This window comes from Engystomops pustulosus, chromosome 4 (genome assembly GCF_040894005.1).
Source record: "Engystomops pustulosus chromosome 4, aEngPut4.maternal, whole genome shotgun sequence".
In the NCBI taxonomy this organism is placed as follows: domain Eukaryota; kingdom Metazoa; phylum Chordata; class Amphibia; order Anura; family Leptodactylidae; genus Engystomops; species Engystomops pustulosus.
The window spans coordinates 204,140,741-204,165,553 of NC_092414.1; the positions used below are offsets into that span (position 1 = coordinate 204,140,741).

The 24,813-nt window shown below is 48.8% G+C and overlaps 1 protein-coding gene across 2 annotated transcripts; it reads right to left on the minus strand.

The window, feature by feature from the left end:
* Positions 1-1,882: 1,882 nt before the first annotated feature.
* Positions 1,883-24,668, minus strand: KEAP1 (kelch like ECH associated protein 1). 2 transcript variants are annotated; one of them, XM_072149498.1, is made up of 7 exons: positions 24,562-24,625; positions 18,428-18,594; positions 16,385-17,229; positions 9,383-10,065; positions 7,232-7,437; positions 4,761-4,937; positions 1,883-2,220 (listed from the first exon to the last, which is right to left on the minus strand). In XM_072149498.1, exons 3-7 carry the CDS (start codon positions 16,925-16,927, stop codon positions 1,994-1,996), a joined length of 1,836 nt encoding a protein of 611 aa, XP_072005599.1. In that variant the 5' UTR covers positions 16,928-17,229; positions 18,428-18,594; positions 24,562-24,625; the 3' UTR covers positions 1,883-1,993. The 2 variants fall into 2 exon arrangements, with proteins under 2 accessions (XP_072005599.1, XP_072005598.1); XM_072149497.1 differs by lacking the exon at positions 18,428-18,594 and having other exon boundaries at positions 24,562-24,668.
* Positions 24,669-24,813: the final 145 nt, after the last annotated feature.

Here is a 24,813-nt window from a genome sequence, read left to right on the forward strand (position 1 = left end):
TACTTCCAGGTCACACAGGAAGTGATTGCTCATGATCAGCAAATCACTAGCTTTGACAGTGATGTGTGTCAATGACTGGTCAGCAAGGACCGCAACAGCATTGGAAGAGTAGCACTTGGGCAATAGTGAGAGAAGTTTTTTTTTATGTACCTGGTTCTGGACTTTTTTTTTTACCTGCAGGAAAACCTATGTAAAAGGTTCAGATATTGTTTCATATATCTGAAAAAAAAAATAATAATATTTCATAGAAAAAAAAAATCTAAAATCGATTTGAAAAAAAAAAAAAATTGTGCTGTAAAGCTGCAAAAGAGAAGCTTTATACTCTGGAGGACACAGAAAAACTTTAAATACGACTTAATATACACATAATAATAATAATGAACAGGAATACTTCAAAAAATAAGAAATTAAAGGGAAATTTCTCTTTTTTGTGGTAGATACGTTAAAAGTGCGAGAGTTCGGCATTTTTTAAAGTAGGTTTACAAAATCTAATACAATAAAAAGCTAAATAGAAAATTTCACAAAGTCAAAAATAAAACCCTTTTGTGGATTTCCGATGTACAGGAAGCCGTCACCTGCTACATTATATCCTATAATAATCCAAAAATATCCCAAATATCCTAAACTTATCATTTCCATCATCTCTACTTTATTTCTTACTTAGAATCTAATAAGATTAGGAAAATACTATAATCCAATTTCATGGAAAACTAAATTCTGAAAAATAATTAAAAGACACAAAAAGAACCAAAAAGCATATTGTGCCTTGTTCTACAATCCCCCCCCCCCCTTGGATTTGCTTCCCATCTGCTGATCTAGAGAAGAAAAAGTCGTAGTTTATTTTCACGAAAAAAAATAACATAATACAAATAAATAGAAACTGAAATACACAAAAAAAACCACCTATGGACTTACCTTCAAGGGCTTTTCTGGTAAAGAAAATCCTCTATACAGGACAAGTACAATAATAAAACGTTAGTCACTGCTCCGCCTTCCCGATCTACTTCCTGGGCGTCTCCTGACATCACAGGAAGCAGCTGACAAAAGATCCCTCAGCCAATCACTGGTCAGATCAGTGACCCCGATGGTTTTGGTAGCCACACAGGAAGTGGAAGCAGTAAGTGACGCTTTATTTAATCGATTTAGTTTTTACACCGATCAACCCCCTTAGACGGAGTCTCGTAGATTCCAAAATTACCCGTCAAGTAAAAACCAGCACATTCTAAGATTTCCAGACAAACTTTTTCGAATTTCCCCACTGATCTTTCACCTTAAAGGAAATAAAATATTTTTATATGTAAATAAGAGTCTCAGTGCACTAGGGGCGGAGCCATGGCAGCCGGTTCTTTCGCTTCATTCTTTGAAAGCTGATAATATTGGCCGTTATTACAGCCAAACACAGCTTAAAAAAATATTTTTTAGAAATGAGTGCACCGGGCAAGCTATGGCCCCGCCCTTGGTGCACCAAAAAGCTAATTTACATAAACAAAAGGGGGAAAAAAAATCAAAAATTACGGGAATGTTTTGTCTGGAAAGTTACTACAAGGCAGAGATTACTTGTGGGGTGATGGGAGATTGGGGAGACCCCCTTATGACATAGTACATTAACTTAACATAAGACATTTGAGCTTTTTGTGTCCGGGGGGTCCGCAGCGTGGAGATGGCACACTTATGTGGTGATGCAGGAGGCACCGCCTCTACCTACTCACCCAAAAAAACATCAAAATCATTACTTTATTTTCTTTAACACTGAATATTTTTTTTAAAGTCTCTTTCCATCAAAATTTTTTGAAAAAGTCACTTGTCCCCAACTGAGGTGGAGGAACTGCGGTAAAAACAGGGCACAAAAACATTAAGGTTTTTTCAAGATAGAAAAAAAGAATTTCACTTCAATTTTTTGTTTTAATCAGCTGCTGAGAATTTAGGATATTGAGGGGGCGGAGCCTGTGTCTGTGTATAAGTTTGTGGGTGGAGTCACTGTAGCTGCTCGCAATTACTTGCAGTTGGAGAAGATGCAGCCGCCTCTCTGTTTGTCTGCATTCTCATCATTTGGCTTCTCTGGAAAGATACTTCCACATGGGGTTTTGCGGCACGGCTCCATAGTGATAGCCACGCCCACCCCGCTACGTCCTGACATCATATGGGTCACCTCTGTCCATGTGTCCTGGGCCGGGTCATAACATTCCACACTGTCCAAGAATGTGTTTCCATCATATCCACCTGAAAGACCGGACAGTATTATACATAGTACATAGGGGGCAGTATTATAGTAGTTATATTCTTATACATAGGGGGCAGTATTATAGTAGTTACATTCTTGTACATAGGGGTAGTATTATAGTAGTTATATTCTTGTACATAGGGGGCAGTATTATAGTAGTTATATTCTTATACATAGGGGGCAGTATTATAGTAGTTATATTCCTGTACATAGGGGGCAGTATTATAGTAGTTATATTCTTGTACATAGGGGGGCAGTATTATAGTAGTTATATTCTTGTACATAGGGGGCAGTATTATAGTAGTTATATTCTTGTACATAGGGGGCAGTATTATAGTAGTTATATTCTTGTACATAGGAGGCAGTATTATAGTAGTTATATTCTTGTACATAGGGGGCAGTATTATAGAAGTTATATTCTTGTACATAGGGGGCAGTATTATAGTAGTTATATTCTTGTACATAGGGGGCAGTATTATAGTAGTTATATTCTTGTACATAGGGGGCAGTATTATAGTAGTTATATTCTTGTACATAGGGGGCAGTATTATAGTAGTTATATTCTTGTACATAGGGGGCAGTATTATAGTAGTTATATTCTTGTACATAGGGGGGCAGTATTATAGTAGTTATATTCTTGTACATAGGGGGCAGTATTATAGTAGTTATATTCTTGTACATAGGGGGCAGTATTATAGTAGTTATATTCTTGTACATAGGGGGCAGTATTATAGTAGTTATATTCCTGTACATAGGGGGCAGTATTATAGTATTTATATTCTTGTACATAGGGGGCAGTATTATAGTAGTTATATTCTTGTACATAGGGGGCAGTATTATAGTATTTATATTCTTGTACATAGGGGGCAGTATTATAGTAGTTATATTCTTGTACATAGGGGGCAGTATTATAGTAGTTATATTCTTGTACATAGGGGGCAGTATTATAGTAGTTATATTCTTGTACATAGGGGGCAGTATTATAGTAGTTATATTCTTGTACATAGGGGGCAGTATTATAGTAGTTATATTCTTGTACATAGGGGGCAGTATTATAGTAGTTATATTCTTGTACATAGGGGGCAGTATTATAGTAGTTATATTCTTGTACATAGGGGGCAGTATTATAGTAGTTATATTCTTGTACATAGGGGGCAGTATTATAGTAGTTATATTCTTGTACATAGGGGGCAGTATTATAGTAGTTATATTCTTGTACATAGGGGCGGTATTATAGTAGTTATATTCTTGTACATAGGGGCAGTATTATAGTAGTTATATTCTTGTACATAGGGGCAGTATTATAGTAGTTATATTCTTGTACATAGGGGCAGTATTATAGTAGTTATATTCTTGTACATAGGGGCAGTATTATAGTAGTTATATTCTTGTACATAGGGGACAGTATTATAGTAGTTATATTCTTGTACATAGGGGGCAGTATTATAGTAGTTATATTCTTGTACATAGGGGGCAGTATTATAGTAGTTATATTCTTGTACATAGGGGGCAGTATTATAGTAGTTATATTCTTGTACATAGGGGGCAGTATTATAGTAGTTATATTCTTGTACATAGGGGGCAGTATTATAGTAGTTATATTCTTGTACATAGGGGGGCAGTATTATAGTAGTTATATTCTTGTACATAGGGGGGCAGTATTATAGTAGTTATATTCTTGTACATAGGGGCAGTATTATAGTAGTTATATTCTTGTACATAGGGGGGCAGTATTATAGTAGTTATATTCTTGTACATAGGGGCAGTATTATAGTAGTTATATTCTTGTACATAGGGGGCAGTATTATAGTAGTTATATTCTTGTACATAGGGGGCAGTATTATAGTAGTTATATTCTTGTACATAGGGGGCAGTATTATAGTAGTTATTTTCTTGCACATAGGGGGCAGTATTATAGTAGTTATATTCTTGTACATAGGGGGCAGTATTATAGTAGTTATAGTCTTGTACATAGGGGTAGTATTATAGTAGTTATATTCTTGTACATAGGGGGCAGTATTATAGTAGTTATATTCTTGTACATAGGGGGCAGTATTATAGTAGTTATATTCTTGTACATAGGGGGCAGTATTATAGTAGTTATATTCTTGTACATAGGGGCAGTATTATAGTAGTTATATTCTTGTACATAGGGGGCAGTATTATAGTAGTTATATTCTTGTACATAGGGGCAGTATTATAGTAGTTATATTCTTGTACATAGGGGCAGTATTATAGTAGTTATATTCTTGTACATAGGGGGCAGTATTATAGTAGTTATATTCCTGTACATAGGGGGCAGTATTATAGTAGTTATGTTCTTGTACATAGGGGGCAGTATTATAGCAGAAATATTTTTGTACATAGCCCAACAGAGAGAGTATTATTAGCGAATTGTGTAACTATATAAAATATGACCTCTGTTTTATTGCCTGCAGTCAGTGAGGTTACAGCTAGATGGCGATATTGGGCCTATTACAGGCTGCGGTTGTGGGGAGGGGCTTCCTGACTACATTTACATAGATGAATATCCTTTTACCTAGTACGTAGATCTTTCCTTGGTGCACGGTCACCCCCAGCGCACTCCTCCGATGTTTCATAGGTGCCACAAAGCTCCAGGTGTCTCTCTCCACATCGTACTTCTCCACACTGTTCAGCTGATCCCTCCCATCATAACCCCCCATAGCGTATACACTGGTATCCACCGCACAGGCGCCTGCAGGGGAGACACCACATCCGTTATACACTAATATATATATATAAGAGCTGCACTCACTATTCTGCTGCTGGTGCAGTCACTGTGTACATACATGACATTACTTATCCTGTACTGATCCTGAGTTACATCCTGTATTATACTCCAGAGCTGCACTCACTATTCTGCTGCTGGTGCAGTCACTGTGTACATACATGACATTACTTATCCTGTACTGATCCTAAGTTACATCCTGTATTATACCCCAGAGCTGCACTCACTATTCTGCTGCTGGTGCAGTCACTGTGTACATACATGACATTACTTATCCTGTACTGATCCTGAGTTACATCCTGTATTATACTCCGGAGCTGCACTCACTATTCTGCTGCTGGTGCAGTCACTGTGTACATACATGACATTACTTATCCTGTACTGATCCTGAGTTACATCCTGTATTATACCCCAGAGCTGCACTCACTATTCTGCTGCTGGTGCAGTCACTGTGTACATACATGACATTACTTATCCTGTACTGATCCTGAGTTACATCCTGTATTATACTCCAGAGCTGCACTCACTATTCTGCTGCTGGTGCAGTCACTGTGTACATACATGACATTACTTATCCTGCACTGATCCTGAGTTACATCCTGTATTATACCCCAGAGCTGCACTCACTATTCTGCTGCTGGTGCAGTCACTGTGTACATACATGACATTACTTATCCTGTACTGATCCTGAGTTACATCCTGTATTATACTCCAGAGCTGCACTCACTATTCTGCTGCTGGTGCAGTCACTGTGTACATACATGACATTACTTATCCTGTACTGATCCTGAGTTACATCCTGTATTATACCCTAGAGCTGCACTCACTATTCTGCTGCTGGTGCAGTCACTGTGTACATACATGACATTACTTATCCTGTACTGATCCTGAGTTACATCCTGTATTATACTCCAGAGCTGCACTCACTATTCTGCTGCTGGTGCAGTCACTGTGTACATACATGACATTACTTATCCTGTACTGATCCTGAGTTACATCCTGTATTATACTCCAGAGCTGCACTCACTATTCTGCTGCTGGTGCAGTCACTGTGTACATACATGACATTACTTATCCTGTACTGATCCTGAGTTACATCCTGTATTATACCCCAGAGCTGCACTCACTATTCTGCTGCTGGTGCAGTCACTGTGTACATACATGACATTACTTATCCTGTACTGATCCCGAGTTACATCCTGTATTATACCCCAGAGCTGCACTCACTATTCTGCTGCTGGTGCAGTCACTGTGTACATACATGACATTACTTATCCTGTACTGATCCCGAGTTACATCCTGTATTATACCCCAGAGCTGCACTCACTATTCTTCTGCTGGTGCAGTCACTGTGTACATACATGACATTACTTATCCTGTACTGATCCTGAGTTACATCCTGTATTATACTCCAGAGCTGCACTCACTATTCTGCTGCTGGTGCAGTCACTGTGTACATACATGACATTACTTATCCTGTACTGATCCTGAGTTACATCCTGTATTATACCCCAGAGCTGCACTCACTATTCTGCTGCTGGTGCAGTCACTGTGTACATACATGACATTACTTATCCTGTACTGATCCTGAGTTACATCCTGTATTATACCCCAGAGCTGCACTCACTATTCTGCTGCTGGTGCAGTCACTGTGTACATACATGACATTACTTATCCTGTACTGATCCTGAGTTACATCCTGTATTATACTCCAGAGCTGCACTCACTATTCTGCTGCTGGTGCAGTCACTGTGTACATACATGACATTACTTATCCTGTACTGATCCTGAGTTACATCCTGTATTATACTCCAGAGCTGCACTCACTATTCTGCTGCTGGTGCAGTCACTGTGTACATACATGACATTACTTATCCTGTACTGATCCTGAGTTACATCCTGTATTATACTCCAGAGCTGCACTCACTATTCTGCTGCTGGTGCAGTCACTGTGTACATACATGACATTACTTATCCTGTACTGATCCTGAGTTACATCCTGTATTATACCCCAGAGCTGCACTCATTATTCTGCTGCTGGTGCAGTCACTGTGTACATACATGACATTACTTATCCTGTACTGATCCTGAGTTACATCCTGTATTATACTCCAGAGCTGCACTCACTATTCTGCTGCTGGTGCAGTCACTGTGTACATACATGACATTACTTATCCTGTACTGATCCTGAGTTACATCCTGTATTATACTCCAGAGCTGCACTCAGTAGTAAATATGTGGACACTCTCTCATGTACTCACCGGCACCGCTCCGCACAACATTCATGGATGCGATGCTCTTCCATTCATCAGTCTCTGGATAATAACACTCTGCGGAGTTCAGTCTGTTCGTCCCATCAAAGCCGCCTACTGCATAAAGCAGCCGGTTGAGTACAGCTACACCTACACCGATCCGCCGGGTCTTCATTGGAGCTACAATCTGCCATTCGTCTTTCTCCGGGTCATACCTATAATCCAAAGGACAGGTATAAAACCTCAACATGCTGCCTGCAGATAGGACACTATGTACAATCTGCTCAGCTCCTCCTGCTCTATAACCTACTGCCTGCAGATAGGACACTATGTACAATCTGCTCAGCTCCTCCTGCTCTATAACCTACTGCCTGCAGATAGGACATTATATACAATCTGCTCAGCTTCTCCTGCTCTATAACATGCTGCCTGCAGATAGAACACTATGTGCAATCTGCTCAGCTCCTCCTGCTCTATAACATGCTGCCTGCAGATAGGACACTATGTACAATCTGCTCAGCCCCTCCTGCTCTATAACATGCTGCCTGCAGATAGGACACTATGTACAATTTGCTCAGCTCCTCCTGCTATATAACATGCTGCCTGCATATAGGACACAATGTACAATCTGCTCAGCTCCTCCTGCTCTATAACATGCTGCCTGCAGATAGGACCCTATGTACAATCTGCTCAGCTCCTCCTGCTCTATAACTTGCTGCCTGCAGATAGGACACTATGTACAATCTGCATGGCTCCTCCTGCTCTATAACATGCTGCCTGCAGGTAGGACACTATGTATAATCTGTTCAGCTCCTCCTGCTCTATAACATGCTGCCTGAGGATAGGACACTATATACAGTCTGCTCAGCTCCTCCTGCTCTATAACATGCTGCCTGAGGATAGGACACTATATACAGTCTGCTCAGCTCCTCCTGCTCTATAACATGCTGCCTGAGGATAGGACACTATATACAGTCTGCTCAGCTCCTCCTGCTCTATAACATGCTGCCTGAGGATATGACACTATATACAGTCTGCGCAGCTCCTCCTGCTCTATAACATGCTGCCTGCAGGTAGGACACTATGTATAATCTGCTCAGCCCCTCCTGCTCTATAACATGCTGCCTGCAGGTAGGACACTATGTATAATCTGCTCAGCTCCTCCTGCTCTATAACATGCTGCCTGCAGATAGGACACTATGTACAATCTGCTCAGCTCCTCCTGCTCTATAACATACTGCCTGCAGGTAGGACATTATATACAATCTGCTCAGCTTCTCCTGCTCTATAACATGCTGCCTGCAGGTAGGACACTATGTACAATCTGCTCAGCGCCTCCTGCTCTATAACATGCTGCCTGCAGGTAGGACACTATGTACATTCTGCTCAGCTCCTCCTGCTCTATAACATGCTGCCTGCAGGTAGGACACTACGTACAATGTGCTCAGCTCCTCCTGCTCTATAACATGCTGCCTGCAGGTAGGACACTATGTATAATCTGTTCAGCTCCTCCTGCTCTATAACATGTTGCCTGAGGATAGGACACTATGTACAATCTGCTCAGCTCCTCCTGCTCTATAATTTGCACCTACAGATCGCTCTGGTTTCTCATGGTGACAGGTTCCCTTTAGGACATAGAACAGGTCTATAAGTTTCATCTCTGATTTCTTACAAGCTTTATTAAAACCAGTCAGAAGCGGGAATGTAAGAGGAAGCGCTGGTCTATGTATAGGAAGCTGCCGACCACAGCGGCCAGAGAGGAGGGGACAGAAGACTACCGCCATTCACTGACAGCAAGCAGAGAGCGCAGCTGCAGACACTTCTACTATTGCAGCTTTGTTTATAAAGAGACAAGGCAGAATGGAGGCTGTTATAGAGCAGGATCCCTCGTGTCACTAGTCATGTGATCTGCGACTTTAGGGAAGTAAAATGATCACTTATACTGCCTCCAGCATTACTGCTACGTCACAGGAGTAACCCCTTCCTATCCAGTAATGTAGACCTATAGCATGTGAGGAGGAGGAGGCGCTAGATCACAGGGTGCCTATAGGATGGGATGACTACAAGCAGCGGCTGCACAAGACAGTCAAAGGCCTCACAATAGGTGGCATGACTTTCTTTTAAACCCCCCCCCCCCAAAAAAAACCATGAATGCCCCACCTCTCCACACTGTTGTGATGAAGACATCCGTGAGAGCCGCCCACCGCGTAGATCAGTCCGTCTATGACGCCGGCGCCGACCCTGTTCCTGGGAACGCTCATGGAGGCGCACGGCGACCACTGGTTGTTCATGGGGTTGTAGCAGTCCATGGCGTTGGAGTCCTCGTTACATTCCGGTGCGTTGTTACGGCCCCCGACTGCGTAAAAGAGACCCCCCAGAACACAACCGGCGAGACCACTCCGCGGCACCTCCAAAGGCGCCAAACTGAGCCACTCCCCCTCCATGGGGTTGTAGGCCTCCAGGAAGTTGAGGGACTGTCGGAAGTAGCCTCCGGCCACGTAGATGAACTGAGGAATGTTGGGGATCCTGCCCTGAGGTCGGGTCAGCTTGTGGAGGGTGAGGTCCTTGAAGATCTGGGACAGGTAGTCCTGACAGCGGGTGTCTCCCCGGAGGATCTCGCAGCGCTGGAGCTGCAGCTGGAGGAAGTTGGGGGTCAGCGAGTGGCAGCGCACCGCCTTCAGCAGCGCCTGGATGTAGGGCCGCCGGTTCTCGCAGTCATACTTCACCCAGTTGATGCAAGCGTGGAAGACCTCCGACTCGCAACGCACGTTCAGGTCGTCGCGGCTGATGAGGTTGACCAGCTGACAGCGGCTGAGGTTGAAGAACTCCTCCTGCTTGGACACCTGCGGGAAAGGGACGGAAACAGAGTCAGAAGAGAACAAGAGAGACAGGAAGCAGAGACGAGGATGGAAGCCTGAGGGGGTCAATCGGACATAAATAATACTGCCATAGTGTCCCCCAAATAATACTGCTATATCGTATCAAAATATCATCAGCGCCAGCTTTATAAAGTCCCAAATTAAGTGTCATAAAATACCGACATCTCCCTCGGCAAAGACATCAGCACATAAATAATACCGTCATAACGCTCCCAAAAGGACTCCGCTACCCTGTAATAATGTAACAGGTTCATATCATTAGTAACAACACGTCATTCTAACGGGGGAATCACAGAAATATGAGTCTACGGTATAAATAATACACCTATACTGTGCCTGGAGGAGGTGACACACTATAGGGGATAGAACAAGGATGTCGTGTAGGGTAGATGAGGGGAGGACACATATAATGCCGCCATACCGTTCCCTGAATAATACCGTTTCTGTATAAAAATAAAAAGTTGAAATTGTGACGTAACCGCGGAGTAAAATCGCAACATAGTAATGACAACCCGCAATCATGACAGTCTAGCACACAAATAAAACATCTATACCGCGGCCGAGGAGGCAGAAAGCTCTAGAAAACTCAATTTCTCGCACCACAGGAGGTCCGCAGCATTCAGACAAATACAGTGGTCTCTTGCCAGTCTACCACACACAGCGCCATGCAATGCATAGTGGCCGTGCTTGGTATTGCAGCTCAGTGATATTCACTGTATGGGACGATTGGGTATGAGAATTGGAGGAGACGACATCAGACAGAAGACCTTGTTTTTGAATCCAGGACAACCCCTTTAAGGAAGCGCCTGTCAGTCCTGGTTTTTCGTGGACTCATCATTATATAAGTGACCCCTGCGGGAGTGCACATTCCTGCCCGGGAGGAGGGAATGACTCAGCAAGACACAAGGACGAGTCACTCACCCAGTAAACATCTCGCCCCACAGAACTCCGGCCCGATCATCAGAGAAGTCACAGAACCGGGTCACCATTTACAAGATCCTAAAGCAAAGTTACCGATTTGGAGGCTAAAAAAATTATAATAAATTGAGATGGTTTCTATTCACAACAGCAAGCAGAGATGTAAGCAGTGAGGATCTGAAAACAGAGCAGAAGCTTCACAAAGGAAAGACTGACATATATTCAGATCAAATTGGAAATTTTTTTCACGAGCCAAATACTCAGGATTCTCAATACCTCCGCTTGCTGTGAGTGGATGGAAACATTCTATGTTTAGTTCCCGAGACTGGAGACCTTGCCCTAATCAGAACCTCAAATAGGACAAAGGTTTTGAAATCCTCCACCTTTTCAGTACCACTGACGCTACAGACAGGATACTTCTCACAGCTGGGAGTTTGTTTCTGTGTCGCCTCCACCTGCAGTTCCGGTTTCCTTTAGTATATTCTACCGAAATACTAATGAGGTCACGGGTGGTGAGGCGCGGCGCACCCTGCAGGGTTAGGACTGGGTTTGGTCATTTGCATATCTGCCACAAGATGGTCCCCAAGTAGGTGGAAAACTACAACCCTCAGCATATTCAGTATAAAGGGGGTTGTAGTTCTGCACCTCCTGGAGAGACACAGGTTGGAGACCACAACTACAAGGACCTGCAAGGAGATGTGTCTGTAACCTGGAGAACACAGCAGGGAGGTGCCGGCCCCCAAGCAGGTCCCTGCAGGCGCAGTCCCCCCGACCCCCAAGCAGGTCCTGGCAGGCACGCTTTGCCACAGTTTACAACCATATTGGGGTCTTTAGGAGACCGATTATATAAAAAAACCAAATAACTTGGATTATCTTTGTGGCATCCGCCCAGGCTCCCCCTGAACAGGAAGAGTTGTGTCTCCAGAATCCATCTACTCGCCCCTCCTGCAGTCCCAGAGACCCGTCAGCCACAAATTTGTCACTTTAAAGGAAACCTACCACTTCCAATGGTGCTTCTAAGCAGCAAATGCCGTGCACCAGCTCACCCTGAGCACTTATAAGCCCTATCCGAAGTGGTAGGTTTCCTTTAAAATAGCACTGATGGCTCGTCCTGCACTGCTCGGGACTGCAGGGGGAGCCCTGGAGTCTTGTCTGGCAAACTCTGTGCTGGGGCAAAGGCCTGGGTGCCTGCAGGGAGGGGTCTGAGTGTCACATAGGTTCCCCACCACTGTCCAAGGAAGTCACGGTGGCCATGGAGTCTCTGACCCCCTAGCAGGTCCTGGCAGCACTCGTCTCCTAAACTGCACACGACATGTCATTCTCTACGAGGCGTCTTCCATAAGTCACATCCTATGACATTGACCTTGATCCAGCCGTGACTGCGCAGGTAACCAGCAATTAACACAACATTAGTCGTACAGAGTCCTCCGACCCCGAGCCGCAGGAGGAATGTGCAGCGAGGAACCAGAAGAACCAGACACCAGCGCCGAGCACATTACACAGCGCAACACAAACACACAACTTTCTATTTCCAGTTCTTGGAAGGAAGAGACTACAAAAGGAGATTTACTAATACCCCGACACATCCAACACCAACAGAGGCATAGCTCAGGATCCTATCACTGACCAGCAGAATAGTGAGTGCAGCTCTGGAGTATAATACAGGATGTAACTCAGGATCGGTACAGGATAAGTAATGTCATGTATGTACACAGTGACTGCACCAGCAGCAGAATAGTGAGTGCAGCTCTGAGGTATAATACAGGATGTAACTCAGGATCAGTACAGGATAAGTAATGTCATGTATGTACACAGTGACTGCACCAGCAGCAGAATAGTGAGTGCAGCTCCGGTATATAATACAGGATGTAACTCAGGATCAGTACAGGATAAGTAATGTCATGTATGTACACAGTGACTGCACCAGCAGCAGAATAGTGAGTGCAGCTCTGGAGTATAATACAGGATGTAACTCAGGATCAGTACAGGATAAGTAATGTCATGTATGTACACAGTGACTGCACCAGCAGCAGAATAGTGAGTGCAGCTCTGGAGTATAATACAAGATGGAACTCAGGATCAGTACAGGATAAGTAATGTCATGTGTGTACACAGTGACTGCACCAGCAGCAGAATAGTGCGTGCAGCTCTGGAGTATAATACAGGATGTAACTCAGGATCAGTACAGGATAAGTAATGTCATGTATGTACACAGTGACTGCACCAGCAGCAGAATAGTGAGTGCAGCTCTGGGGTATAATACAGGATGTAACTCAGGATCAGTACAGGATAAGTAATGTCATGTATGTACACAGTGACTGCACCAGCAGCAGAATAGTGAGTGCAGCTCTGGGGTATAATACAGGATGTAACTCAGGATCAGTACAGGATAAGTAATGTCATGTATGTACACAGTGACTGCACCAGCAGCAGAATAGTGACTGCAGCTCTGGGGTATAATACAGGATGTAACTCAGGATCAGTACAGGATAAGTAATGTCATGTATGTACACAGTGACTGCACCAGCAGCAGAATAGTGAGTGCAGCTCTGGAGTATAATACAGGATGTAACTCAGGATCAGTACAGGATAAGTAATGTCATGTATGTACACAGTGACTGCACCAGCAGCAGAATAGTGAGTGCAGCTCTGGAGTATAATACAGGATGTAACTCAGGATCAGTACAGGATAAGTAATGTCATGTATGTACACAGTGACTCCACCAGCAGCAGAATAGTGAGTGCAGCTCTGGAGAATAATACATAATAGGGCTCATCATCAGGTAACCCCCCTGCTCTGTGTGCGGTGTATGTAGTATTATGTCTGGGGGCTCCTGCTCTGCCACCATCTGTGGTATAACCTTTTCCCCCTCCCCCCCCCACCCTCTGTCAGGTAGGTTCTCCTTTATGCCATCTGCTCAGGGCACCAGTTCATCCATATACAGAGGGAAACAGCGCCCCCCACTCATGTATGGCCAGTGTCTGGTACTGTAGGACTAGTCATGTGACCCCGCAGCGCTGCCAGTAAGTAGATGGACTTGAGGAGTAGCGAAAGAAATAAAAACAGACAAGTTATCTGTAATATCTATTATAATGCTGTACAGCCAGGACTGCCAGGACCTTCAGCCCAGTGACCTTATGAACAGATAGCACTAGTGATATTGTGAAATGGTGCAGGTCCTCACACAGCTGTGCTCTGGGCTCTTTGGTGCTACTCTGTTCTGACTGCTAATAGCATTCAATAGTAAGGTTTATTTCAGCTTATACTCAGAGCATGGGAGGGTGGCGGGCTGAGGAGCAACTCAAAGCACAGAGCACAGCAGTGTGAGGACACGTCACCAGTACTATAGTGAAAAATAAATCCTTAGCTAACAGTCCTGCTGCTACTAAGAACAACGACAAAGAGAGATCTCTAGAGATCACTGGCTGCAGAGAGCACAGAGCACAACAGTGTAAGGACACACTCCCTGGGTAATCCTAGATTATAAATCCATATTTCACAGTCCTGCTGCTACCAACAACATACACGGAGGTATGATTACACATCTCTCCAGGGACAATACACAACTTCGGCTGCAGAGGGCACAGCAGTGTGAGGAACCCCCAGTACAATTCTGAAATATTTTGTCGTTAGTAGCAGCAGGACTGTCAAATATGCAAACACAAAGCTCTAATTATACACGTCTCCAGGGTCTGGACAGTCACATGTAGTGACCATCAAGGTCTCCAGATTGTAATGGGACATGTTTTGTCAATAAAGTTAGTTTAAATGGGCGACTCCAGTTATGTCAAGAGGCCCAAATTATCCCTCCAGAGTTGAGCATTGATGTCCTAGATGGCAGGGTCAGGACTATTTTGGGTACCCACCACCTGCTGCTGGGTCTCCAGGAGTCGAATATATTTATCTCCAAACGTGATGGGGGCTCATTTCCCCCCCCCCCCCCCAATGGTGGTGGGGATTTTTTCTTTGCATAGGATAGCGGTGTCTACCATACTGATAATATTACTGTATTCTAGGACTTGCATTGGACAGTATTGAGCAGTTTTCCCCCTCAGAGCCGGAGGCTGGAGACTAGCTGCTATAGTGTCTCCCATACACTGCACACAGAAAATAAGTCTCTCTTGGTCAAAAGCATCAGCAGAATCATATAAGGAAGCACTAACTAGTACCAATATGAAATAAAAAATACATGGAGTGAGATAGAACATCTACTATTAGCTGCAGCAGCTTATCTCTGTGCATGTATCTCTCGTCACTCAATTAAATGACCCTGCCATTATTTATAATTGCCAACTTGTACTGATGTGAAAAAAAAAAAAATTCTTGGAGTGAGATAAAATAACTGCTATTAGCTGCAGCAGCCTCTTTCTGTGTGTATATTTCCTCTCTCATTCACTAATAGATAAGTACCAACCAGTACTGATATGAAAAAACTCTTGTAGTGAGATAGAACACTCACTATTAGCTGCAGCAGCCACTGCTTTCTCTCTCTCTCAACATCAGGTGATATGGGATATGAAAGAGAAAAATTGACTTGTACTGATGTGAATTAAGCACTTGGGATTGATCAATGAGTAGGCAAAGCATCTTGGGCTGACCAAGAGAGATTCAGCAGAGATTTCAGATTCAGTAAAAGTATTCTAAGGAGGCACAGACAGAGGCTGCTGCAGCTTAGAGTAAGTTTCTACTTAGATCCCCCTCCCCACTCCATTGACTTCAATATGCACATGAAATCTGATACTTTTGGGAATCAAGAGTCTGTCTTAGAATTCCAAGGACTCGGCTGAGATTTCGTAGTGAGTACGAAAGGAAAGGTGGAGGCAGAGGCTGCAGCAGCGAACATTTATTTTTTTTGTCTCCCTCGTAATACTTTATTCACATCAGTAGTTCCTTACACAATCCTAAATAATATTGACCAGTATTGGAGAGTCTATGGCAAGATAGAAAACTTAGTACCACCTGCAGCATCCTGGATCTACTCAGATCCACCTCCCCTCTCCATAGATTTTAAAAAAAAAAAATACAAGTAATCTGATACTTCTGTAAGAGAGACACAGACAGAGGCTGCTGCGGCTAATAGTTGGCGTTTGTTCTCACTTTTTTCACATCAGTAGTTCCTTGTAAAATCCTGAATGAGAGATAAATACTGATTGGTGCTGAGGAATCTTTGGGGAAGATAGAAAACTTAGTACCAGCTGCGGAATGCTAGTTCTGATCAAATACACCTCCCCTCTCCATAGCTTTCAATAAACACGTTATCTGATACTTCTGTGAAGCAACAATCCGTCTTGGAGGACCAAGACGGATTGGACGGCGGGAAGAAGATAAGGAAGCAGGTGCTGCACGTGACGTATATGGACTTACCTCTCCAAAGTGCATGTATATGTACTCTCGCGCCTTCTGGTGCAGCTCGTGACAACCGATCTGCTCGGCAAAGCTGGCAATGCCGATGGCGTTACTGGGGTCCAGCTGCTGGATGAGGAAGTCGCAGCAGGCCTTGACCACGCTGTCCATCTGATACATGACGGCCCCGTTCATCACGTGGATGACGCACTTCTCCCCCACCGAGATGCTCGCCGTGTAGGCGAATTCCAGGAGTCGCTCCATGACCTTGGGGTGGATGCCCTCGATGGTCACCGTCTCCATGCCGCACTCCCGGAGGCCGTTGGTGAACATGGCCCTGAAGACCGGGCTGCTGGAGGCCAGGACGATCTTATGGGCCACAAAGTCGGCCTGGACCTCGTGGTACTTGACCCTCAGGGTGACGTCGCACAGCTGCTGCCCCAGACGCAGCTCGTTCATGATCTGGAAGGCCTGGTTGGTGTGATCCGCCAGCGAGTAATGGAACTGGCGATTGCCATTGCTGTGCGAGGGCGTCACTTCAGCCTGGCACTCGGTGGCGTACATCCCCGTGTCACTGCCAGCCGCCCCCCTTAACTGCACATTATCCACGGAAAGGGGGGACGAAAAGATACAAGGTTCAGAGGTCAAAACTAAAAAAACTACCAGAACAGAGGAGGTCGTCCTGGGGGTCAAAATCCAAAAAAAGTATCAACCAAATTACTCCACAGTGTCCCGATCACCGTCCTACGGATCAACATAAACGGGAAAGGCTTATTCCATCGCAAGGTCCCTTCATTTACGGCGCTGCAAAATCCCGCTAAGAAAAGTCCGACAGTCCGCGCCCTAGTTCATTCTTCGTCTGAAACCTTTAAGAGATGAAAAGTTACAATTAGACGTTAGGAAGATTACAGGAATGCGAGGCGTTGTCCTCTGTTATCAGCCGTTGCACGGATAAGCCGCTCCGAAAAAATTTAAAGGGGCTGATCCAAAACTTGCTGGAGGTCCGTCCACAGGACCCCCAGTGATGATGTGCTTGACCTGTCCGGCATTCACTTCTATGGGACTTGTAGGGGGGGATACACTCAGCCTACACTAAAATCAGATTTTGCACAGAGCTGAGAGCACAGCAGTGTGAGGAGTCGAGGACACGCCCCCAGGTGCTCTACAATCCTGGAATTTGAGGTACGAGTACACAGTGACGTCTGCATGGTCATTGCCTTTAACGATGACTACACGGGAACCGTTATCGAGGCTCAGACTTGTGTAATGGTCACATGACCAGGAAAGGATCCCTGGAAGTAAGTGAAGGTTCACATTCCATGACTGCAAGCAGAGATGCTATTCACTGCAGAGGCACAGAGTATAATGGGCTGAGATACACTGGACTAGATACAGAATAGCCCTTTAAGTAATAAGACTCCCTGAGGAGCCCTTATGGGATAACTTTCTATAACTGGAATATCCCTTTAAATTGCGAGGCCGCAGCCTTTGTACTTTCCCTTTCCCACCGATCCTGTGTTAGCATAACCTTCAGCAGTGACAGGTCACTTACCCCTCGCTATCAGCAGACACTTATCTCTGCCAGGTTTCACTTACTTCCTCTGTATGACACTAGTCAGTCCCCTGCTAAACGCTAACTCTGCACCCGCCCAACTCTGCTACATCGCTACACCCAGACGTACAACCAGCTGCTGTCATGTCTCCCGTACACTGCACACGCTCAGAAGCAGCAGCAGGATTGTACATAGAGAAGACCTATATTGCTGCAAAGACGGAAACTTACTACTAGCACCAGCAGTAGAGCGAGGAAAGACACAGCTAAAGACAGAGACTGCTGCTGCTGCTTTAAGTAAGTATTCCTGCTCAACTCAAATGCTTTCTACTTAGCAGAATACCTATAGTGTAAATGAGAGAGCGGCATTGGTCTGTACTGGTGATGCTGCAGCTAATAGTATGTTTTCTATCTGCATCTTCTTCTTATCCCCAGACTGGACTGGAGATTTCTACAGATACTGAAAGGTTCAATGGAAAGGCAGATTCCTACGACATAAAAAGATTCCTCACCATTAATAAAGATCTCTGCTTGCTGTCACTGACTGGAAAGATCCAGTTTTCTGTTCACGAGCGGACACCACGTCCTGATCACATTGACAGCTGCAGCGCGTTACAAGAAAAACCTGGAGCTTCTTGACGGACGCAGTCACAGACAGCAAGCAGAGATCATGAAAAGGCTGAAGAACAGGAAGGAAAAGCAGAGGAGGTAAGTGGTGGAGTGAGCGCCCGGGGGCACATACTTTCCATGCCAAGCCCCCGCCACTTTCATACACCAGTATCACTGATACCATCTCTTCCCCTGCGGGCAGCCTCTCCGCCCTCTGATATCTGTCACCAGGGTTCACCCACAACACTGACACACTGCAGCAGATCTCCAGCACTTCAGCATTCCGCAGTGTGAACACGGCCCTATCTACTCTGAGTACTACCATGTGCACAGCTGCTATGGAGAACCTGCTGCACTGCCAGCGCCTCATGTCCCCTACCAGCCTTTCCTGGCTGCCCCTCTACTACTACCCCTGGCACTGGTACCAACCCAACCTGCCTGGGCCCTGACCATATACTGCCAAGTCCTGGCACTGCCCATAATCTAACATCATACTTCCCATCATCCTTCCTGACTTCCTCTTTGACAGACTGCCATGGCACTACCACCCAGCGCCTGTCTGACCGTGTCCTACCAGTGTGTCCTTCTACTATTACTCCTGGCACTACCACCCAGCGCCTGCCTGACCGTGTCCTACCAGAGTGTCCTTCTACTATTACTCCTGGCACTACCACCCAGCGCCTGCCTGACCGTGTCCTACCAGAGTGTCCTTCTACTATTACTCCTGGCACTACCACCCAGCGCCTGCCTGACCGTATCCTACCAGAGTGTCCTTCTACTATTACTCCTGGCACTACCACCCAGCGCCTGCCTGACCGTGTCCTATCAGTCTGTCCTTCTACTATTACTCCTGGCACTACCACCCAGCGCCTGCCTGACCGTGTCCTACCAGAGTGTCCTTCTACTATTACTCCTGGCACTACCACCCAGCGCCTGCCTGACCGTGTCCTACCAGAGTGTCCTTCTACTATTACTCCTGGCACTACCACCCAGCGCCTGCCTGACCGTGTCCTACCAGTGTGTCCTTCTACTATTACTCCTGGCACTACCACCCAGCGCCTGCCTGACCGTGTCCTACCAGAGTGTCCTTCTACTATTACTCCTGGCACTACCACCCAGCGCCTGCCTGACCGTGTCCTACCAGTGTGTCCTTCTACTATTACTCCTGGCACTACCACCCAGCGCCTGCCTGACCGTGTCCTACCAGAGTGTCCTTCTACTATTACTCCTGGCACTACCACCCAGCCCATGCCTGACCGTGTCCTACCAGAGTGTCCTTCTACTATTACTCCTGGCACTACCACCCAGCGCCTGCCTGACCGTGTCCTATCAGTCTGTCCTTCTACTATTACTCCTGGCACTACCACCCAGCGCCTGCCTGACCGTGTCCTACCAGTGTGTCCTTCTACTATTACTCCTGGCACTACCACCCAGCGCCTGCCTGACCGTGTCCTACCAGTGTCCTTCTACTATTACTCCTGGCACTACCACCCAGCGCCTGCCTGACCGTGTCCTACCAGAGTGTCCTTCTACTATTACTCCTGGCACTACCACCCAGCGCCTGCCTGACCGTGTCCTACCAGAGTGTCCTTCTACTATTACTCCTGGCACTACCACCCAGCGCCTGCCTGACCGTGTCCTATCAGTCTGTCCTTCTACTATTACTCCAGGCACTACCACCCAGCGCCTGCCTGACCGTGTCCTACCAGTGTGTCCTTCTACTATTACTCCTGGCACTACCACCCAGCGCCTGCCTGACCGTGTCCTACCAGAGTGTCCTTCTACTATTACTCCTGGCACTACCACCCAGCGCCTGCCTGACCGTGTCCTACCAGAGTGTCCTTCTACTATTACTCCTGGCACTACCACCCAGCGCCTGCCTGACCGTGTCCTACCAGAGTGTCCTTCTACTATTACTCCTGGCACTACCACCCAGCGCCTGCCTGACCGTGTCCTACCAGAGTGTCCTTCTACTATTACTCCTGGCACTACCACCCAGCGCCTGCCTGACCGTGTCCTACCAGAGTGTCCTTCTACTATTACTCCTGGCACTACCACCCAGCTCCTGCCTGACCGTGTCCTACCAGTCTGTCCTTCTACTATTACTCCTGGCACTACCACCCAGCGCCTGCCTGACCGTGTCCTACCAGAGTGTCCTTCTACTATTACTCCTGGCACTACCTATTAATCTAGCAGCCTGTCCTACTAGTAACCCTTATACTGCAAGAATATGTCCATCTACAGCTACCCCTGACACTGCCCCATCCTACCCCAAGTAGTGCTCCCACTACTATCCCTGGCAGTGCCCCCCATCCTGTCCCTCCACTACTATCCCTGGCAGTGCCCCCCATCCTGTCCCTCCACTACTACCCCCGGCGGTGCCCCCGTCCTGTCCCTCCACTACTACCCCAGGCAGTGCCCCTGTCCTGTCCCTCCACTACTACCCCTGGCGGTGCCCCCGTCCTGTCCCTCCACTACTATCCCTGGCAGTGCCCCCCGTCCTGTCCCTCCACTACTACCCCCGGCGGTGCCCCCGTCCTGTCCCTCCACTACTACCCCTGGCAGTACCCTGTCCTGTCCCTCCACTACTACCCCTGGCAGTGCCCTGTCCTGTCCCTCCACTACTACCCCTGGCAGTGCCCTGTCCTGTCCCTCCACTACTACCCCTGGCAGTGCCCCCGTCCTGTCCTTCCACTACTACCCCTGGCAGTGCCCCCGTCCTGTCCCTCCACTACTACCCCTGGCAGTGCCCCTGTCCTGTCCCTCCACTACTACCCCTGGCAGTGCCCCCCGTCCTGTCCTTCCACTACTACCCCTGGCAGTGTCCCCCGTCCTGTCCTTCCACTACTACCCCTGGCAGTGCCCCCCGTCCTGTCCTTCCACTACTACCCCTGGCAGTGCCCCCCGTCCTGTCCTTCCACTACTACCCCTGGCAGTGCCCTGTCCTGTCCCTCCACTACTACCCCTGGCAGTGCCCTGTCCTGTCCCTCCACTACTACCCCTGGCAGTGCCCTGTCCCTCCACTACTACCCCTGGCAGTGCCCTGTCCCCCCACTACTACCCCTGGCAGTGCCCTGTCCCCCCACTACTACCCCTGGCAGTGCCCCTGTCCCTCCACTACTACCCCAGGCAGTGCCCCTGTCCTGTCCCTCCACTACTACCCCAGGCAGTGCCCCTGTCCTGTCCCTCCACTACTACCCCAGGCAGTGCCCCTGTCCTGTCCCTCCACTACTACCCCAGGCAGTGCCCCTGTCCTGTCCCTCCACTACTACCCCTGGCAGTGCCCCTGTCCTGTCCCTCCACTACTACCCCTGGCAGTGCCCTTTCCCTCCACTACTACCCCAGGCAGTGCCCTGTCCCTCCACTACTACCCCTGGCAGTGCCCTGTCCCTCCACTACTACCCCTGGCAGTGCCCTGTCCCCCCACTACTACCCCTGGCAGTGCCCTGTCCCCCCACTACTACCCCTGGCAGTGCCCCTGTCCCCCCATTACTACCCCTGGCAGTGCCCCTGTCCCTCCACTACTACCCCAGGCAGTGCCCCTGTCCTGTCCCTCCACTACTACCCCAGGCAGTGCCCCTGTCCTGTCCCTCCACTACTATCCCAGGCAGTGCCCCTGTCCTGTCCCTCCATTACTACCCCTGGCAGTGCCCCTGTCCTGTCCCTCCATTACTACCCCTGGCAGTGCCCCTGTCCTGTTCCTCCACTACTACCCCTGGCAGTGCCCCCCGTCCTGTCCTTCCACTACTACCCCTGGCAGTGCCCCCGTCCTGTCCCTCCACTACTACCCCTGGCAGTGCCCCTGTCCTGTCCCTCCACTACTACCCCTGGCAGTGCCCCCCGTCCTGTCCTTCCACTACTACCCCTGGCAGTGCCCCCCGTCCTGTCCTTCCACTACTACCCCTGGCAGTGCCCTGTCCTGTCCCTCCACTACTACCCCTGGCAGTGCCCTGTCCTGTCCCTCCACTACTACCCCTGGCAGTGCCCTGTCCCCCCACTACTACCCCTGGCAGTGCCCTGTCCCCCCACTACTACCCCTGGCAGTGCCCCTGTCCCTCCACTACTACCCCAGGCAGTGCCCCTGTCCTGTCCCTCCACTACTACCCCAGGCAGTGCCCCTGTCCTGTCCCTCCACTACTACCCCTGGCAGTGCCCCTGTCCTGTCCCTCCACTACTACCCCTGGCAGTGCCCTTTCCCTCCACTACTACCCCAGGCAGTGCCCTGTCCCTCCACTACTACCCCTGGCAGTGCCCTGTCCCTCCACTACTACCCCTGGCAGTGCCCTGTCCCTCCACTACTACCCCTGGCAGTGCCCTGTCCCCCCACTACTACCCCTGGCAGTGCCCTGTCCCCCCACTACTACCCCTGGCAGTGCCCTGTCCCCCCACTACTACCCCTGGCAGTGCCCCTGTCCCCCCACTACTACCCCTGGCAGTGCCCCTGTCCCTCCACTACTACCCCAGGCAGTGCCCCTGTCCTGTCCCTCCACTACTACCCCAGGCAGTGCCCCTGTCTTGTCCCTCCACTACTATCCCAGGCAGTGCCCCTGTCCTGTCCCTCCACTACTATCCCAGGCAGTGCCCCTGTCCTGTCCCTCCATTACTACCCCTGGCAGTGCCCCTGTCCTGTCCCTCCATTACTACCCCTGGCAGTGCCCCTGTCCTGTTCCTCCACTACTACCCCTGGCAGTGCCCTGTCCCTCCACTACTACCCCTGGCAGTGCCCTGTCCCTCCACTACTACCCCTGGCATTGCCCCTGTCCCTCCACTACTACCCCTGGCAGTGCCCCTGTCCCTCCACTACTACCCCTGGCAGTGCCCTGTCCCCCCACTACTACCCCTGGCAGTGCCCTGTCCCTCCACTACTACCCCTGGCAGTGCCCTGTCCCTCCACTACTACCCCTGGCAGTGCCCTGTCCCCCCCACTACTACCCCTGGCAGTGCCCCTGTCCCTCCACTACTACCCCAGGCAGTGCCCCTGTCCTGTCCCTCCACTACTACCCCAGGCAGTGCCCCTGTCCTGTCCCTCCACTACTATCCCAGGCAGTGCCCCTGTCCTGTCCCTCCATTACTACCCCTGGCAGTGCCCCTGTCCTGTCCCTCCATTACTACCCCTGGCAGTGCCCCTGTCCTGTTCCTCCATTACTACCCCTGGCAGTGCCCCTGTCCTGTTCCTCCACTACTACCCCTGGCAGTGCCCTGTCCCTCCACTACTACCCCTGGCAGTGCCCTGTCCCCCCACTACTACCCCTGGCAGTGCCCTGTCCCTCCACTACCCCTGGCAGTGCCCCTGTCCCTCCACTACTACCCCTGGCAGTGCCCCTGTCCCTCCACTACTACCCCTGGCAGTGCCCCTGTCCTGTCCCTCCACTACTACCCCTGGCAGTGCCCCTGTCCTGTCCCTCCACTACTACCCCTGGCAGTGCCCCTGTCCTGTCCCTCCACTACTACCCCTGGCAGTGCCCCTGTCCTGTCCCTCCACTACTACCCCTGGCAGTGCCCCTGTCCTGTCCCTCCACTACTACCCCTGGCAGTGCCCTGTCCTGTCCTTCCACTTCTACCCCTGGCAGTGCCCCTGTCCTGTCCCTCCACTACTACCCCTGGCAGTGCCCCTGTCCTGTCCTTCCACTACTACCCCAGGCAGTGCCCCTGTCCTGTCCCTCCACTACTACCCCTGGCAGTGCCCCTGTCCCTCCACTACTACCCCTGGCAGTGCCCTGTCCCTCCACTACTACCCCTGGCAGTGCCCCTGTCCCTCCACTACTACCCCTGGCAGTGACCCTGTCCTGTCCCTCCACTACTACCCCAGGCAGTGCCCCTGTCCTGTCCCTCCACTACTACTCCTGGCAGTGCCCCTGTCCCTCCACTACTACCCCTGGCAGTGCCCTGTCCCTCCACTACTACCCCCGGCAGTGCCCCTGTCCCTCCACTACTACCCCTGCTAGTGCCAGGCTCTGCTCCATATGTCACGGTGTGGCCGGGTGCTCCCTCCCTGTGCCGGGGTGTAGTGCCGGTCCTCCCCCCGGTGGGTGCTCACCGTCTCCGGGCGCCGCGCTCCTCCGCCCCCGCCATACTCCGAGCAGTCACCGTGACTAAGCAGCAGGAGCAGCAGCGTCACAATAACCACCGGGGGCGGGGCCAGCGCGTCACAGGACAGACACGTGGGCGGGGCCTGGCGTCACAAAACGGGAGGGGCGGGCAGCGGCGCGCTGATTGGCTGAGGCGCGCGGCGCTTAGAACCTGCTGGAAGTGAAAGTAGTGCTGAGCGGCTGTGTGTGTGCGGCTGCGT

Excerpts from the sequence above, each read along its gene's own strand:
- KEAP1 (XM_072149497.1), bottom strand. The coding sequence starts at position 16,927 with ATGTACGCCACCGAGTGCCAGGCTGAAGTGACGCCCTCGCACAGCAAT. Across the intron at positions 10,066-16,384 it reads TATACATGCACTTTGGAGAG|GTGTCCAAGCAGGAGGAGTT; the intron begins GTAAGTCCATAT and ends CCTTTCCCGCAG. Across the intron at positions 7,438-9,382 it reads CATCACAACAGTGTGGAGAG|GTATGACCCGGAGAAAGACG; the intron begins GTGGGGCATTCA and ends TTTGGATTATAG.